The 20,081-nt window shown below is 37.3% G+C and overlaps 1 protein-coding gene across 1 annotated transcript in view; it reads left to right on the forward strand.

Annotated features, from left to right (window-relative positions):
- The window catches only part of LOC306864702 (rab11 family-interacting protein 3-like), a 31,314-nt gene that overhangs the window by 7,681 nt on the left and 3,552 nt on the right, over window positions 1–20,081 (forward strand). The window contains exons 2-11 of the mRNA XM_079408864.1: window positions 6–99; window positions 4,062–4,135; window positions 7,392–7,561; window positions 12,535–12,747; window positions 16,970–17,005; window positions 17,363–17,450; window positions 17,825–18,069; window positions 19,369–19,450; window positions 19,682–19,819; window positions 19,908–20,063. Of these exons, the coding sequence (XP_079264990.1) occupies window positions 6–99; window positions 4,062–4,135; window positions 7,392–7,561; window positions 12,535–12,747; window positions 16,970–17,005; window positions 17,363–17,450; window positions 17,825–18,069; window positions 19,369–19,450; window positions 19,682–19,819; window positions 19,908–20,063 (1,296 nt within the window). The remainder of the gene's footprint in view (window positions 1–5; window positions 100–4,061; window positions 4,136–7,391; window positions 7,562–12,534; window positions 12,748–16,969; window positions 17,006–17,362; window positions 17,451–17,824; window positions 18,070–19,368; window positions 19,451–19,681; window positions 19,820–19,907; window positions 20,064–20,081) is intronic.

Raw genomic sequence — 20,081 nt, forward strand, 5'->3', positions numbered from 1 at the left:
TTCAGGTGAAGGATCTGACACGGTTCTTGGATCCCAGCGGTCTGGGTGTGATCAGTTTTGAGGATTTCCACAGAGGCATCAGCGCAATCAGCAATGAAGGTACATCAGCACATACAAACACACTCAAGGCATGCTTTAAATCATGGGGGGGTTTCCGTTAACAAATGAAGAGTTAATTTGCAAAAACAGATAAAGTGCCCTCCAAAAGTATTGGAACAGTAAAGACAAAATTGCTCTGTTGACTGTGGAGTCAAGACATTTACAAATATGATTAAAAGATGAATATGAGACAAAACTACAGAATGTCACATTTTATTATTAGCTGTTTCAACACATACATGTTTTACCAGCTAAGAAGTTCAGCACTTTTAGAGTTTCATCCCTCTATCTGATGTGAGCATAAGTATTGGAGCAGTTGCCTCACAGGTCTTTCTAAGTGATCAGCTGTGTCCTGTTGCATTAATTCTTCAGATATTAAAAGCAGGGAATGTGTCGTATCAGTTATATCCATTACTTCTGTGTCCTGAATCTTGTATTCGATGATGACACACACAAACCAGGATGAAGATGAGGGAGCTGACTTTGAGAAGAAAGCAAGCAATTTGGATGCTAAAAGAAAAGAGGAAGTCAGTTAGAGCTGCAGCAAAAACAAAGGGCATGGAGAAATCAAGAGTTTGGAAACAACCAACAACTACCTGATCGGCTGAGAAAACAACAGTAGTTGATGACAGACAAATCATAAAAGCTGTGAAAATGAATCCTAAAAGACGTGTCTGTAAAATCACCAACAACTTCCAGAAAGCTGGGGTGATGCTCTGACAATCTACTGTCCTCAGGAGACTTTGACACAGAATTACAGATGCTACACAGCAAGATGCAAACCTCTGACCAGCACCAAAAATAGAAAGGCGAGATTAGAGTTTGCAAAAAAGCACAAAGGTGAGCCAGAAGAGTTTTGGAACTCCAAAAAAAAAGGGGGAAAAAAAGGGAACTGCAAATGATCCCAAGCATACAGCCTCATCTGTAAAGCATGGTGGAGGTGGTGTCATGGCATGGGCATGCATGGCTGTCTCTGGAACAGGCCCTCTCAACTTTACTGATGACTTAATGTATGATGACAGTAGCAGAATGAATTTGGAAGGGTCCAAAACCATCTTGCCTACCAATATTCAAGAAAATGCCACCAGATTCATTGGGAAGTGCTTCATATTGCATCAGGACAATGACCCAAAACACCCTGCCAGTTCACTCAAGGAATTTATAAGGGCAAAGAAATGGAAAGTCTTAGATTGCTCAAGTCAATCTCCAGATTTAAATCTGATTGAACATGAATTTCACCAGCTGAAGAGGAGAGTAAAGGCAGAAACTCCCCAAAACAAGCAACAATTGGGATTGGCTGCATTAAAGGCTGGGAAAAGTCTTTCAAAGGATGAGACCAAGAGTCTGGTGATGTCTATGGGTCACAGACTCACTGCTGTGATTGTGTGCAAGGGATCTGCAACTAAATAATAGCTTTTAATCTTTTATATCTGCCTTATGTTCAGCTGTCCCAATACTTATGCTCACATCAATGAGAGGGATGAACTCTAAAAGTGCTGTTCTTTTTATTTGGTAAAACATGTATGTGTTGAAACGGCTAATAATAAAATGTGACATTCTGTAGTTTTGTCTCATATTCATCTTTTAATCATATTTGTAAATGTCTTGGCTCCACAGCCAACAGAGTAATTTTGTCTTTACTGTTCCAATACTTATGGAGGGGACTGTAACTCCATTTTTAACAATTCTCAGAAATCATGTTTTTTCCTTGTGCATTCCTTTTAGTCTCAATCAAACTGCAGTTGGGTTATTTTGACTGGGTTAAAAATAAACTAAAAAAAATCCAGCTAACTAACACAATAAAACATAATAAAAACATGATGATGATTAAAAAAAAAACATGATTTTTGAAAATTTTCAAAAACGCAATTATCTGTTTTTGCAAATAAACTCTTCAAATGTTGCTCTTAATTATAGATTAATTATATTACAGACTATCCCAAACCCTAAAATATAACTTGTCTATTTCAGAAAAGAATATAAAAATTAAAAAAAATAAAAAAATAAAAAATATATATATAATTTTTTTTATTTTTTTTTCAAATTAGTTTTTAAGGACATCTTCAAAAGGAGTTTTTTCAGGTTTGGCTAGGAAATTCATCATCAGTTTTGTCCTCAAAACAATAGCCAAATCAGTAACACAAACATTTCTTGATGACTGCGTGATAATCTGATGCTATTTAGTAATGATTTTCCTGATGGTTCACATCTCCTGAAATGCTGTGTAGAAAAACAAAGTGCAAAATAATGAGTCAGAGCATCTGTGAATTACTCACAGTGAATCACACTGCTGAAATGGGAAATTTGAGTTTCTTTTGAAGAAAAGAGTCTCATTTAGAAGAGCTTTTACTTGCCACACAGGAGCATTAACATGACTGATATAATTAGATTTATAACTACATTAAACATTCAAACTAAAGAAAAGTGAATTCATACCTTGACAGAACCTGGTCGTAAATGCAAAGATGATGTGGCAAAACACACATGATCATCCTCAGATGTCTGCTGCCCTACTAACGCCTGGATTAGACACCTGCTAGACACAGATGCTTTACATATTTCAGTCTGTTCTCTAAACCTTCAGGATAGTTATTCTGGGTTCGGTTATCATGGGCTATGTTTAAAAACGTAGAAAACTCTCTTCCTAGGAAAGGAATAGTTTACCCGAAAAATTTAAATGTGCTATAATTTACTTGTCCACAGGCCATCCAAGATGTAGATGAGTTTGTTTGTTCATCAGAGAAAATTTTGAGAAATGTACGTACCATTACATAACTTATTTGCTAATGGATCCTCTGCAGTGAATGGGTGCCGTCAGAATGAGAGTCCAAACAGTTGATAAAAACATCACAATAATCCACGCCACTTCAGTCAATTAACAACCTGTGAAGCGAAAAGCTGCGTGTTTGTATGCAAGAAACAAATTAAGATATTTTTAACTTCAAACCTAGCTAAAATATGATTCCATAATAATGCTTTCTGCAGTAAAGCATGGTCTCGTCCGAATCGGAAGAGAAATATGTGCAGATCAAACATTGGTGCCAAGTGAAAAAAGTCCAGAACAGATCTAAACGAATATATGGGTGTATTTTAATGTGAGAAGACACAGGGGATGGACTTTTTCACTGGAGGAAGCGTTATAATGGATTATGGACTTGTATTTTGGCCAGAATATTTATAGTTAAAACACCTTATTGATGGATTTGTTTCTTACAAACATGCACCTTTTGGCTTGCTTCACAAAACTTTAATTGATGGATTGGAGTGGTGTGGATTATTGTGATGTTTTTATCAGCTGTTTGGACTCTCGTTCTGACGGCACCCATTCACTGCAGAGGATCCACTGGTGAGCAAGCGATGTAATGCTACATTTCTCTAAATCTGTTCTGATGCAGAAATAAACTCCTCTACAACTTGGATGCCAAATGTTTTCAAGTGCTTATTTTGGTGAAAATGTGGTCTTTGTTGAATGCTTGCTCACTATGTTTCAAAGCAAAGCCATAAACTAGTCTTCTCTATCTTTAAATCTGTTATGATGATGGAATAGCTTAAAGCACTTTGCTTGGGTTTTCTACTGATAATACTTCAGTAATGTTCAGATCATGTTTCTAATGGCTTGCTGGGCGTCCAGTGTTTCACGAGTCAGATTTCTCTCTTCATTAATGGATGAGTGACTGGAGCATCTACCTCTCCCTGCCTGTTTATTTGTGCTCCATAGCATTTATCAGATTCAAGAATAATTTATTTGGAGGAAAATATTACAGCGAGCTGAAACAGACTATTACATAAATATAGTTTCCTGGACTCCAGGCAGCCCGGTTGCTCAATTACCAAGTCCTAGTGATGTTGATCAACCCAATATATAGAGATAAATAGATAGATAGAGAGATATTAATCTAAACATTATAATATACAGTTATCAGTAGTCCATTGTCATAATGCTATTTTAAATGCTTTATCAGGATCTGATCCAGACCTCTACAAGACTCATCTCAGCGCAGTGGAAGCCAATGGACCTCCAGAGGAATACGACGAGGTATTACACACCAGCATTGTGGTTATTGGGTCCAGTTCTCCTCCCCACTTGTCAGGAAAAACATAATAAATCAGCATTTCAGGACCCTATTATTGCATAATCGTGGAATCCAGACCAGTACATTCCCCAAAAGATTGAAAGACCACAGACGAGCTCAGAACATGAGAAACAGTGCATGCTCTGCTACAGCACCTCCTGCTGGTTCATGTGTGTTCAGTTCAGTCATTATTTATTATCTACATATTCAGTAGTGAGTCAGTAGGATATATAATAATATCAGTTTACGTTTACAAACATTCCTTTTGCCATTGATTGCAATAATCCAGTGTTTTTTTTGTGTGCACAAGGAGTCTGACAACAGCCAGCGCTCCACGAGATCTGATCTCATCCAATCCATCTGGAATAACATTAACAAACAGAAAAAACTGAGGCAGACTAAATCTAGAAGAACTGTGGCAGGGTCTTCAAGATACTTGAAGAAACCTACCTGCAAAGCTACAGTACTGTGAAAAGTTTTGTGTAAAAATTATGTAAAGTTAGTGTGCTTTCAAAAATAATGTCAAAAAGGGATTTTAATCATCAGTTAACTTCTATTAACTAAATCAAATCAACATTTTACACTTGCACATAGTTCTTCAGGTAGCTTTGCAGGTAGGTCTCTTGAAGCATTCTGGATTTAGTCTGTCTCAGTTTTTTCTGTTTGTTAATGTTATTCCAGATGGATTGGATAAGATCAGATCTTGTGGAGCTCTGGCTGTTATTAGAGTCCATGTGCACATAAAAATCTCACTGGATTATTACAATTAATAGCAAAAGAAATGTAAACTGATATCTCCTACTGACACACTACAGCAAAAGATAGAAATAGTATTTAGTGTAAGTTTCCTTCAAATTCTGATTTGTTCATGAGGTTCATTCAAAAATGTGTTTTTCAATATTTATATCAAGCTGGCCCTTCAGTGTGGTTAACTACTTTTTTGTCATTTATAGCATAACTAAATGCTTTTTTTTATATTTTCTGAGCTTAATATGTACGCCTCAGTTTCTATGTGGTTATGGCCCAGTCTATCCAAAGCTTTAATTATAATAAAGAATTACATAACTCTTTATAGTTATCTGCATTAATATACTGCGGCACTATATTCATAAATTGCGTTCACAGAAACTCTTTTCCAAACTGCAAATGTGGTTTATTATTCCCAGCAGTCTTTAGAATATTAATTTTGTATACAGAAATGTGAAATGTGCTGCTTTTGCGATCTGATTTTCCCTTTCCTCATTTCTGTCTTCCCGTCACTTCTAATGAAACACACACTCACACACACCTGTTTGTTTTCCTGTGGGTCATGAATAGCTGGACTGTTTCCATGTTTGCTTTCAAAACACACTGGCCGAGGTGGTTTGTGTAGCACCTCGTCCAGAGGAACAAACACACTTACACACACATATGGTTGACAATATACAGGACAAGATGGTGATAGATTTTTTGTAACACACACACACCTGTCATTCATCAGAACATATGAGTGTTTTGTGTGTGTTGAGATGAATAAGTGTTTTGTGCGTGTTGGGTGTGAAGTGTTAATGATTTGCTACATGAGAACAGATCAAAATGAATAACACCAATCTTAAAACCTAGTGGGCCACCTACCTAAACAGCATTTTTGGCAATCATAGACACATTAAAAATGCTGTCTAAGTAGGCAGTGCACTAGACTTAGAGTCACAGCCACATAATATATGCACACATTCTGTTTGGTGTGCTGAGAAGTTCTGTTGGCACGTGAGTGTAATGTTAATTAAAGGGGTGGGGTCAGGAACACAGACCCCGCCCATTCCTGGTCCTCGTGCCCTTCAGACTTTGGTCCTCATTTTCCAAGGCAGCAGACAAGGAGTAATTTCTCTCTCTGTGGACTCTATGGGGAGACTGTGAGAGAGACAGGAAACAGTTGTTGTTAGTTTTGAGGTTAGTTAGTGAACCTGTTTTTCCCGTGTGACGGTACTCAAGTAGGAAGAATGGTTCTGGGAATGGCCTCTCCTGTTTTAGGAGCTCCTCACAGACTCACACCGGTATGTCGGGCTCTGAGATACAGATTTCCTGACGGAGTTTGTTGTTTTGGTTAGAGCTTACTGACCGACTGAAGGTTTGAGATTCAGTCTTGAACTTTTGTGATTGATTTGTGATTGCCATCATAGTATGTAAGATGTTAATCCAGTTTGTGTTTTTTAACGACTGTAAAGACATTGAACAAAGAGTCTTACTTGTAACTTTTTTTAGTTGTTAAATTAATAAAAATGTTTTATATAGTTAAATAAAGGGGATAAAAGAGAAAATCAGTGGATCAAGGTGTATACATTTTATGACTTTATTTGAAATTTTTATTATAGTTTTTTTTTTTTTAAAGAAAATGTATTGCATAGCAGGCAAAGAAGAAAATAAACAGTGGAGCAAGGGGCAAAAAATTTTTTTCTTGTTTTTAAAATTTTTTTAGAAGAAAATGTTTTGCATAATAAAAATGAGAGGAAAAATAGTAAAAGGGGAAAAAAGTAGAACAAGAAGTATAATTTTTTTAACTTTATATAATTTAGTAATTTTTTTTAAGAAAATATTTTATGTCGTATTAAAAAGGAGGAAAATGGGGATAAATAAACAGTATAACATTCTGTGTATTATTTTTAACTTTTTGATTTTTAAAAAAATATATTATGCATAGTAAAAAAAAATGCTTGTGTAAATAGCCGCCTTAGATAAATTGCATCTTCAGTACATTTAAACTTGGCAATAAATTACAACAAAGCAATTGTTTCTCTTGTGAGGGTTTTTTAAAGTTTAAACTCTTGTTTTTGTGCTGTGGATGATTGACAGGTGAGTAGGCTGTGTAAGCATCAGAACGGATTAGCATTTACACTACAAATGCAATGTAGTCATGTGTGAATGCATCAGATCATATTGTTCTGTAAACATTCGTCACAAACCTTAATAACCTCCTGCCCCTGTGTGTTTGCATGTGAAACGGACAAAAACTCTTTGCAAAATCTGCATTGAAATGTATCAAAATTTCTCAACAAATTCTTCCAAAACCAAATTATATGAGCAGTTATACATTCATTTTATAACTCTAAATTCTTACTGCATGTCAATTATTGATTCACTTGCTTCTAGGAGAAACGTCTGATACTTGCAATGTAAGCTAGAACGCCTTTATGTCTCCAAAAGCAGTAAAAGTTTTCTAATCAGTGTGGTGTGTGTTTGCAGCAGGCGGAGGTCTCAGACAGCGCCTATCTCGGGTCGGAGAGCGCCTACAGTGAGTGCGAAACCTTCACGGACGAGGACACGATGGCTCTGGTCCATCCAGAACTCCATGAGGATGTGGAGACCGACAGCGGCATTGAAAACACGCTCACGGATGGAGACGATCGCAACAGGTAACACACCAATGCACAGGTGTCAAATAACATGCCCAAAGAGACTGGGTTCGTAAATCACCCAAACTCATAGCACACCCGGAAATAAAAATCTGAAATTTACTCACTCTCAGGCCTTTCAAAATGCAGATGAGTTTATTTCTTCATCTTAACAGATTTGGAGAAATGTATCATTTCATCACTTTCTCACCAATGGATCCTTTGAAGTAAATGGGTGCCGTCAGAATGAGAGTCTAAACAGCTGATATAAAAAATCACAATAATCCACACCACTCCAGTCCATCAATTAATGTCTTGTGCAGCAAAAAAACAAACCATTGCTTCTGGCCAATCCATAATATTGCTTTCTCCATTGAATCATGAGAGAAATATGCACAGATCAAGCATGTTTACAAGTGAAAACAGTCCAAAGCAATTCAAAACAAATATGTGGATTTTGATGGACTTTTTTCACTGGAGGAAGCATTATTAAGGATTATGGACTTTTGGCCAGAGGCAACAGTTAAAGCGACTTAATGATGATTTGTTTCTTACAAAAATGCATTTTTTTGCTTCACAAGATGTTAATTGATGGCCTGGAGTGGTGTGGATTGTGATGTTTTTATCAGCCGTTTGGGCTCTCATTCTGACGGCACCCATTCACTGCAGAGGATGCATTGGTGAGCGAGTGATGGAATGACACATTTCTCCAAATCTGTTCACATGAAAAACAAAAACAAACTACGTCATCTATGTCTTGTATGGCCTGAGGGTGAGTTTTCAGCAAATGTATGTTTTGGGCGAACTATTCTTTTAACCAAAACTATTAAAAATCATTGCAATTATTTAAATAAAGCTGAAACTTAAAAAGCTTAAAAAACTGTTGTTTCAGTAGCCTTGAATGTATCAGCAATAATCTCACAAAATAAAACAATTTACTGATACAATGTATCAGTTTAGGTCTCGGTGTTCTCTGGAAAAACACTTTCTGGTCTTTAACTTTCACAAAAGCAATTTTTTGATAATTTTTTGATTGCATTTGTCCTCAATTTTGTGCAGTAAGTGTGCAGTGTTTGTTGTGCGCTGTTGTACATAAGAAAGTCTATTCGTGTAGATGCAAGAATCTGCTGACTAGAGTTTCTTATTTCCCAAGAGCCGCTAACATCAGCTCAGCTGACCGAGGTGTTCCTGTTTCCCGTGTTATCAGTGTCAGTCTTTATTGTCCAGTCGTCCAGTTGCAGGAAGTGTGGTGTTTGCTCTTTCTGCCTTCCTGCGGCACAGAGTTTATCTATCTTTCACTCTCTAGGGTCCGTTTACTCTCTGGCTCTTACTCACTTCTGTCATTGTAAAATATCCTGGCTCTCAGCCCTCGTGTGTTTCTCTTGATTTAGCATTCCTGCTGTGTCAGGGTCACGCCGTCTCGCCAACGCTGACGCTGAGTTGTATGAAACCGTGCATCATCCAACCGGAGCTCCTGGACTAAATTGTTGGAAGCACCATACAGTTTCCTTCCCCGTATAATGTCGCGCTCCTCGTCGTGAACTGACTTTAACCCTCCTCGTTAGCTTCAAAAGCCAACGTTAACTTCAAAATCTGACATTTTGACATTGCAGTTGTTGTTATATCAACAAAAGACGCCCTCGGCTGCTACCAAAATGCTGCCAGCTAAAGTGCTCTTGTCAACTTTTTCTAGTCAAAAAAGACACCAAATGTGAACACGCCCTTACAAGGTTTCAAGGTAGTCAATTTTGTTGCATTATCAATGTAAAGTGTTTCTTTTCAATATATGTTTTGTGTGTCAGTTGGACAACATAAGTTCATGCATACGGAGATTAAACTGATTATAGAGCATGCCAGCACACACACACTGGGTCACCGTTACTGAGCTCTAAATCAGATTAAGACGCACACACATCACCACCCAGCTGTACGGTTTAAGCATATGTAACTTTGCTGGCACAGGAGATTGATTCAGATTTACAGAGTCACAAATGTCTGGCAGATTAAACTCTACTTGTTACCTCATGTAAAGCTAGTTTAGGCTAGTTCGTTCTGAGTAAGCAGTGTTTATTATCGGTCGTGGGAGTTTGGTTTGCACTGTGTGACACGCTGTGTGCCCAGTTGCTCCGGATCGCCAAAGAAAGGCCGAATCGCTTTAAGATGAGGTCGCCACCTTCACACATGCTTTGTGTGACCAACCGCAGTGTTCTAGTGAAACGAGGGTGAGTATTTGAGGGTTTCGTGTGTTTTTGTTATGTCTAATATAATGCGACAATAGAAATAGGTTTAATCGGTAACAGTTTTCTTTTTTTTTTTTTATCATGTGTATGTAAATACTTAGGTCTTAGTTTGTCCTTCTTTTACACCGTTCAAATGTTTGTGATCATCGGTTCAATTTGTTAATGCTTTTGAAAGAATTCTCACCAAGGCTGCATTTATTTGAGATAAACAATAAAATACAGTAATATTTTGAAATGTTGTGATTTTAAAATAACTTTTTTGTATTTGAATATATTTTAAGATGTATTTTATTTCTGTTATGACAAAGCTGAATTTCCAGCATCATTACTCCAGTCTTCAGTGTCACATGATCCTTCAGAAATCATTCTGATATGCTGATTTGCTGCTCAAGAAAATTGTTGAAAATCGTTGAGGAAATCGTGTGGAAACTGTGATACATTTTGAATGATTTTTTGATGTATAAAAAGTTCAAAAGAACAAAACAAAACTTCTGACCCTAACTTTTGAGCGGTAATGTAATTAATGCATTAAAAGTACTTTAAAAGCGTGGTCACGGAGTTCACCAATCAAGCACATACACTGGTCTGTCTGTCAGGAAACCAGTGATCCAATCAGCGGTTAATAAACTGAAACTTTTGTGATGTTTTTCATTATTAATGTTTAGTTTTCACGTGACCTGCTCATGATCACTGCCTTACTTTGAGTCTGTTCATCTTCACGAGCACTTCTGAAAGCACTGACATTGTGCCGTTTTTGTGTGGGTTGTTTAGGTTTTGTGCTGTTCTTTGTTTCATCTAACTGGAATTCTTCAGACGTTTTTAGGGCTGCTGAGAGATTAAAGTGAATTATCAGATTATCATCCTCAAGACAAACTGTTCAAGTTTTGCCTCACACACAAAAACACAAGGATGTTGTTTTTTAAGGAAGTGGTTTCATATTTTTATAGTAAGAATAAAAAAGAGCAGACTTTGATCAAACAATCAATCGGTTGAAATTGTAAAGCTATCAGAGAGACTATAAATATGATAAATATTAAAACAATATATACTTGTTCAAAAAAATTAATACTTTTATTTAGCAAGGATGCATTAAATTGATCAAAAGTGGCAGTAAAGTAATTTGTAACGTTACAAAAGATTTCTATTTCAAATAAATGCTGTTCTTTTGAACTTTGTTCCAAAAAAAAAAAAAAAAATGATCAGTTTCCACAAAAATATGAAACTGTTTTCAGCACTGAAAATAATAGTAAATGTTTCTTGAGCAGCATATTAATATGGTTGGAGTGGAGTTATAATGCTGAAAATTCAGCTTTGAGCGCAGGAATAAATTAAAGATATGACCATATGATGCTATTTTAAAGATCATTATTTTGTGTATTTGGTGTAACAGAATATGTTGACATGATTTAATGTTCAAAAACACATTATTTTTTAAATACTGTACATTATTGTAGTTCCTCTATGCCCCGCCTCTCTCAAACGCATTGTTTTCTACAAAGCCCCTCCTTCCTTGCAGTCTGCTCTGATTGGACAACTGACCCATTGCATTGTGATTGGCCGAACACCACAAGCACGCGTCGGAAATGTAACGCCCCTTACCATAATCGCAAGCCTCAGCTTTTAAGTTAGTTTTATCAGTCGCGTGACAGACAGTGATGATGCTCTTATGTATTTGCAGTACACAAGCCGCGGTTAAGACTATTTCTGATGGGCTGAACACTCCGCTGTGATGTGACCCTGTTCCCCTCACACACACACACACACACACACACGCACACGATGCTTTACGCCCAAAACTCCGCATTTGAACAGTCAATAGCAAATACTTTAACTAATAACAAAATGCTGATTCAGAAGCTCCAGATTGTCATAGCAAAGTCAGAATTGACTTTTTTTTCTTTTTTTTGAAGAAATAGCCTTCGTGCAAAGCCAGCCTTGTACTCTACTGGGTTCATGAAACTGTCATCCATAAAATGTGTTGCACAAATTCGAACATTTGGGTTGTGCTGTTGTGTTGTAAATAATCTTAACCTATGATTCCTAATTGCATCTACTTTCGGAAGGCCAAATATAGTGCTTTTGCTTTCGCCTAGAAACACACAGCGTCTCGCTGATATGCCTTTATCAACACTACTGCGGTTACTGAAACCACGCCTTCTTTCTTTGCGTGAACATTTGGGCGGCGTTACGCAAATATTTCCACATCGTGACGTAGACAAGTGGGGGCGTGTTTTAATGAGCCGTTTTAAGAAGGCGTGGTCGAGTCTTAACTTTTATAAAGAATATCTCTTTGGGTTTGAGACTTTAGTCTTTGCAACTTTAGGGATCTTATCTATGCACAAACAGCTTGTAACTCTCCAAAGAGAAAGGAAAACTTGAAATCGCATCATATGACCCCTTTAAATTTTAAAATGCATTAAAATAGAAGTAGTTATTTTAAATAGTAAAAATATTCTACAATATCATTGTTTTTACTGTGTTTTTGATCAAATAAATGGACCCCCTATAGAGCATAGAGACTTTTTAAAAACATTTAAAAATCTCCAAACTTTTGGGATTCATTTTTAGATTTATGGCCACAAAACTAAAAATGCATTTTAATGTATTAATTTGCTACAATCGTTCACCATTGTTTCAATTATAGAAACCATACTAAAAAGAAAATTATTATATTAGCCTGGTATTTTCAACACCATTTAATTAACCCAATCAGTGGGTTGATAACCAATTATATTCCATGTGTTTCTGTTATAGGTTCACATTGGGCTCTGATTTGAATGGCCACACCCTCGTGGCCGTGATTGGAGGAGAGGAGGAGCACTTTGAGGATTTCGGTGAGAGTAACAACACTTCAGACCTGCTGCTGGCCAATCAGGTGGATGGAGGGGTGGGACCAGAGGAGGAGGGAACTACAGAGCCACACCCAGACAGCCCACTGCCCCGCCCACTGATGCTGCTATCGCCTAGGTAACACACAACAAACATCCTACAAATAGCGGATAAAAACATTCTCACACTGCTTAAGTATTGTATAGCTTATACACTCCATATATAGAACACAGTGTGCCATTATTCTTTATCCTGAGCTAAACTTATCCTGAGAAGTATAAACATAGACACTGTAAATGTTTATCTGGGCTGTACTGAATGAGCGGCTTGGCACAAATAGAAATACACTATTTCTAGATACCACACAGTGAGAAAGAGAAAGTGAGTCAGTGCAGCACCGAAGGTCATGTGCATAATGAGACCTTGTAGAGCGACTTCCTGACCACAGATGATAGTCTCATTTATAAACTGTGTGTGATAGACAAAACAAAACGTGCGTGTGTCTGTAAGACTGTTTGAGATGTTATGATCCCTCTGAGCAGTGTGTGTATGTGGTAAAAGAGAAACCGCCATGATGTCCTGCTGACTGCTCTATTAATTCTCTAGTGAGGTGTTATGATCAGCGAGTAAAGGTCGAGTTGTTGTGGTTATTGTTTAACTGCACTGCTGGTGATGTGAGGCGTATGCGCTCCAGCACACACCTACACACTAGAGAAGAGAGCATGGAAACACAACACACTCTCAAACCTGTTGAAATAAACACACACACTCCTCCTGCTGCGTTAATCCTGCACTGTAGTGCTCACCTCTGTGTAGATCCTCCTCCGTCCTTCACTTTCTCAATTGAATGTTCCCCGTTCTCTCCCTCCCTCCTCTCATCCTTTTCTCCTCTACTCATATCTCCCATTATATCTTCTCCTCTCTCCTAATTTCTCCTCTCCTCTATTCATTTCTTCTGATTTATTTTTGTATTTATTTCTCCTCTCTCCTGATTTCTCCTCTGCTCATTTTTTCTTGTTTATCTTCTACTAATGTCACCTCTTGTATCTTGTCATTTCTGTACTCCCCTGCTTATATCGACACTCCTCTGATCATTTCTACTGATTTATGTTCTACTCCTTTCTCCTGTCATATCTTCTCTCTTCATTTCTCTTCATCTCTACTCATTTCTCCTTGTTTGTCCTCTATTCTACTGGTTTCTCCTCGTTTCTCCTCTATTCTACTGATTTCTCCTCACCTCTGCTCATTTCTTCTCTGCTCTTTTCTCCTTATTTCTCCTCGTCTCTCTCTTGTTTATTTCTCCTCTTATCTAACCATTTCTAATTTCTCCTCTCGCATACTGATTTCTTCTGTTGTATCTTTTCTTCTTTCCTCATTTCTCCCTTCCTTCACCAATTTCTCATAATTTCTCCTCTTTCCTACTCATTTTTTCTGTCTTCTCCTCTCTCCTTATTTTTCCTCTCTGCTCATCTTTCCCGCTGCTTATTTCTCCTCTGTTCATTTCTCTTTTCCTCTGCTTATTTCTCCTCTGCTCTTTAATTTTCCCCTCATTTTCCCCATTGTATCCTCTCCTCTCCTCTGGTCTCCTCAGCCCCAGTTCTTTTCCTGCTAGTTTCCAGAGTTTCCTTCAGTCGGAGGCGCTGGAGTTTTTCTGCACTCACTGTCATAAGCAGATCAGTCGTCTGGAGGATCTGTCCACGCGACTACAGTTTCTAGAGATGAATAGGTAACGCGCCTGCAGCATGTGCACGCCTCCCCCGCGTGTGTGTGTGTTGAATTTGACCACTGTGTACACACACACACACTCACCATCTGCATGTGAGTGCTTCATGAACATGCAGACATCTGTACAGTGTTGCATGACTCGTGTTGGTTTTGATGTGAAGGCATCTGTACATTCTGTAGGTGAAGTTTGTGGTGAAAATAGATGCTCTGCTGTAGATGCTGTGGTGTAGTGTGTGTTGTGTGTGTATTTGATGCATGCACAATAGTCTTTAAGTGCTTTTGAGATAAATTTTACCAATATAATACAGGCTACATAATATAAATACAAGTAAAACAGTGTTGATAGCTTAGAACTCACAGGTAAACAAGTTTCTTAAAGAGACAGTTCACTCAAAATTAGGGATGGGTATCGTTAAGGTTTTAACGGTATTACTACTCTTATCGATACTGCTTATCGATCCGGTACTTTAACGGTATTCTTATCGGTACTTTTTGTTTTACTTTGTTTCTTTGTTCATATTCTTACAGTATCTTATGTATATAAAACACTAAAAATGCCTGCACTTCATCAATTTGTAAATGCACCAGTGCGCAGGTATTTTTAGTGTTTTATATACATAAGATAAGATACAGTAACAACATGAACAAAGAAACAAAGTAAAACAAACTGACAAATACAATAAAACAAACACACAAACGAAATGAAATAAACAGTGCTTTCATTTTTCCATGAAGGTCTACTAATATTAATGTTCAGGTAAGTAATAGTTACAAAAGTAATCAAATGTAAATGAGCACTGCATAGTTTTCACTGTATGTACTGATAGATTTATGTTTATTAAAGCTATAACGTTGTTCAGATTAAGAGCTGTGGATGATTTTCTCTTTGCATTTTGTTCTTTGATTAACATTGATGGCTCAAGCTCCAGTCTGACACTTTAAGACAATATACTGACACGCATCGGATTTTCTCCCAACTGTTCTCGTCCACTTAAAACATAAAAGTGAAGACTCTCATAACCGGCCATTTTGACACATTGTGTGTGTATTTTTTTGGCATATTTTTGTGTGTTATTTCGACGCGCCCGAAGCTCAAAGTGTACTTTGCTTGTCCGTTTTGGAGCACGCCGCAGCGCAGGCACACGCGCGCACACACATTTCAGCCTGAACAGCATCACTTGTTCAGATTGCACTTTCAACGTTTTACTATCAAATATGCCCTGCAATGTAGCAACAGTAAAGACGGCATTTTATAACAATCAATGATTGAGCTGATTCAGATAAGTTTTGGTTCGGAGGAACGAATCCGCGCCGCTATGAAGGGAAGGGAGAAATGCGGCTATAATCCTTGGAAGCCAAAATCGAAAAAAAAAAAAATAAATACTTAGCTTAATATAACAGCCACAGGCCTAAAGTGTGAGCAGATGTTTGAATAGTTGGTTCTCTCTTCTATCATAATTAAACAGGACTTTCATGTTGCGTGTGCTGAAGCTCCGCGTGAGCGCGATCTGGCTTCTGAATTGCGCATAAAAATGCATCATAGACAAATGTTTGAATATTATTGCACATAAAAACAGCTGGCGACATATATATATATATATAGAGAGAGAGAGAGAGAGAGAGAGAGAGAGAGCAACAATAAATGTATGTGTGTTTTCTTAATTTCTCCAATACCGACAGAAGTACCGATAACGTCAGAGCTTATCGATACTCCGGTCTTTCATAATTTAGCCCCGAGACCGATTTAATACCGAGTTTCGGTACCCATCCCTACTCAAAATCTTCATTTGCTTACCTATACGACTTTCTTCTTCTGTACAACACCAAAAAAAAACAAAAAAAAAACATATTTCTTGGCTCTCTTCCATTGAACGACAGCATTCATTGATCAATGGATGTGTAGATTTCACAATTGAGATTTGAGAGCTATGGTGAATTGGGCTGTTTTTCAGTAAAGTTTTGGTCTTATTTGGTCTATCATGTTTAGAAGACTTGAAATATAGCATAAAAGTCATAAGGTCTAGAAGCATAAAAGTCATAAAGTTAAAATCTACGGGTTTGGAATGACTTGCGTTATACTGTACCTTTAAGAAGTGTACAACATTGTGCTAACATTCTACCTTAGTTTGCATAAAATCTTAAATGTTATGTTGCGTTGGTCAGTTTTTCCAAAACCAAGAAAGTCAAAGAGCCTTTTCCTAAATTTGGAAACACAATTTCTCCAACCTTAAATTGTGATAACATCTTAAAAGATCATGGAAAATCCTGGCTTGTCTTAAGTGTCAGTAGGGAACATTGATGAGGGTCTGTTTTTTGACTGAATAGAATGGACAAAGCGTTTCTCTGGGTTCAGACTTGCGCAACAGGAACAGAATCTCTTTTCACGCATCCATGTTACACCTCCATAAATACAGTGTGTTTATATCCGTGTGCCGTGAGGTCATTACCATTGAAAGAAGAGCATTGATTCAGCCTTCACCCTGAGAAAGAGCTGACTGCCCCAAACGCGCTTCGCTGGGTGTTTTTTGACCTGCGGTTCACAGGTCGTGGATGGAAAGAGAGTTTCTCCTCTTTTCCTGCTCTCTCTTCCTGACTGGTTTCCTGTTTTTTCTCTCTTTTTTTTTTTTTTTTATAGTTCCAGCAAGAGGCTGTCCAGTAAGAAAGCAGCAAGGTGAGATCCTCCCTCTCAATGCACCAAATACTAGTTTTTAAGTACAAAATGACAATGGAGACCTTTTGTGGTGTTTCGTGTCATTTTGGATGCTTTTTCAAGTTTTGATTAATTTTTCAGAAAACAAGACTTACATCTTATGTAATTTTGCTTGCAAAATTAACAAGACTAAATATCTTGTAAATATTGCAAGTAAATGTATCTTCAGTCAAGAATGTTTAGAAAGCAAGACCTAGGAGGAACATCAAGTTTGCTGGTCCACCAGCAAGAATAAAAAAACAGGCTGGACAAACATGGAAATTCAAGCTGGTTTACGGTTCAGCAGGGAACATGTTGAAATGTTTGTGTGTTTTTCAGACACTTGCAGCAGTCTGGCACACTGGATGTCATGGGAGATCTGACTCGAGACATTTTGGACCTTGCGGATCGTGACATCACAGACAAGGTTCAGAAACTAATATGGAAATTTTGTCACTAGTTCAAATGGTGCATTTGATGTGGATTAGGTTGTTAGTTTTGTCATCAAATGGCAAAAAGTAGTTTAAAATGTTAATATTACCATGCTACAATATTTTTTCCACTTTTATATATCGAACAGAACAGATTGTTTATATACTATATACAGAACAGATTGTTTCACAGTAATAAACAGGAAAATAACAATCAATAATGATGCTGCAAATATGAGACAAGTTCAATAATCGCAGCAGAATTTGAATTTAAGTCAGTTCAATGTTAATTGAATTCAGTTCAATAACTGATGTTTTGTGAATGCACGAGTGATTTGCATGAGGAATGAAGGCTGTGTCTGTCCCGCAGGTGTTGCTGTTGGAGAAGCGCGTGTGTGAGCTGGAGAAGGACTCGTTGGAGAGCGAAGAGCAGCATGCACGCCTGCGGCAGGAGAACCTCACTCTCGTCCACCGCGCAAACGCTCTGGAGGAACAGCTGAAGGAGCAGGAGCTGCATTCGGAGGAGAACTTACTCGCGCACACACGTAAACACAGAGATGCTCTGAACAAACTCCAGCGAGAGAGAGACCTGGAGATCGAGAACCTCCAGGCCAGGTGAGGGCGGACAATACATCACCAACAACATGTTTTATTTATATCTAGTTTGGACAAAATTGCAACAGACTTATCAGGGTTTAACAACAAGATTTTTTTCTGCTAGATTCGCACTTTTCCTGCCACAAAAATGATAAATAATTTCTAATTTAAATAATTCTAAATAAATAATTAAGATTACATTTTTTTATATGTCCCAGAAAAATATTTATTATATTCAATTTTCTAGGTTTTTAATATGCAATATTAGCTTTATATTGGGAATATAAAGCATACAGCAAAATGTTACAGGTTAGTAATATATGACCCATTTTAACTGATGATTCCAAGATTATCTTTTTCTTTTAATTTGGATAAATCTTCATTTATATTATCCAGGTATATCATGTTACATTCAGTTTTATTGCAAAAAACAATATTTAAATTGCCAAACATTTACAAGATCAAATGAATTCAGAGACTTGCCTGTTCATCGACTGTGTATTTCATAAGTCTTGCGCCACATGCTGTTAAGCACATTTGGGGAGGTGTAATTTTATTAGCGGTCCTCCTGAGAAAGTCATTAGCTCAGGTAATGTCTCTTCAGAGTCTTATAATAGTAGAGAAATATGAAGACATATGCATCACATGCAACAAACACTGGTTCTCACTGTTCATATATTCCTAGATGATTCTAGTATTGTTATTGTTAACTAAAACTAATAAAATGTAAAAAAAAAAAAAAAAAAAATTATAATAATAAATAACATGTTTTTAATTTACACTAAGCTGAAATATAAAAGCATAGAATTTAAATATAAAAGCAAAAAAAATATTTTGAAATGTTGCTTTTTCAACTAAGTGAAATAAAGTAAGTTTAGTTAAAGTAATAAATTTAATAAAACTAAAGTTGAAATAAAAGTAAATTGAAGGTACATATAAAAAAAATATTAAAAAAAAAACTATAACATTACTAAAACATAAACTGGAAATATAAAAATAAAAGCCAATTCAAAATGTTGATAAACAGTATATTTAAAATAACCCTACAGCTGAACAAATTCAAGACGGCTTTATTGGTCCAACTCTTCTGCGTGAGGATGTTTGCCATCTAGTGGAGAACAGCATAAATTAAATTTGATTGGTTTGGTTTGAAGTAGCTCTGAGATTACTTGGCTCGATGTTTAATATAATCCGGCTGTGTTAACATGACTTTTGTTTTCTCTCACCCAGTATTGTGTTTGAATGTTTTCACTGTGTGCTCTGCCCCAAAAGAAAATATCATGGTGCATTTTTGTCTGTGTGCCTGCGTGTGTTCAGGTTGCATCAGTTGGATGAAGAGAACAGTGAGCTGAGGTCATGTGTTCCCTGTCTGAGAGCCAACATCGAGAGACTGGAAGAGGTACCAACACATGCAGAATCTCATACACGTCTGTAGATCACATACAGAGGTCTAACATGACCTGTTTGTCACATCTACCAATGCTGAGTGAATTAAGAAGAGTTAATGACCATCAAACCTGTTTTTACATGATTTTGATTCGTTGTTTTAGTCACTTTTTTCTTTTTTTTTGTTGCTGAATGTCCAAAATAAAGTCCAAACGATTTCTAAGATGGAGTAATTTTTTTTCAGGAAAAGAGGAAACTTCAGGATGAGGTAGACGACGTCACAGATCGACTGAACGAAGAAATCGAATCTCGCAGGAAAATGGCCGACAAACTGAGCCATGACCGTCACACAAACCAGAAAGAGAAGGAGTGCACTCAGGGGGTGAGATGTCTTTTGTTTGTCTTTATAGGTGCTGTCACATGGTTGTTCATCACAGCCATGGCTGTTAATGGCTTCTCTGTGTGTGTAGTTGATAGAGGACTTAAGAAAGCAGCTGGAACACCTGCAGCTGTTTAAGTTGGAGACTGAAGCAAGAAGAGGCCGATCGTCCAGCTCCGGCCTGCAGGAATACAACACTCACATGAGAGAGAACGAACTGGAGCAGGAGATACGCAGACTCAAACAGGTACATACGCACTCAAAC

This window comes from Barbus barbus (assembly GCF_936440315.1).
Source record: "Barbus barbus genome assembly, chromosome: 46".
Classification (NCBI taxonomy): Eukaryota; Metazoa; Chordata; class Actinopteri; order Cypriniformes; family Cyprinidae; genus Barbus; species Barbus barbus.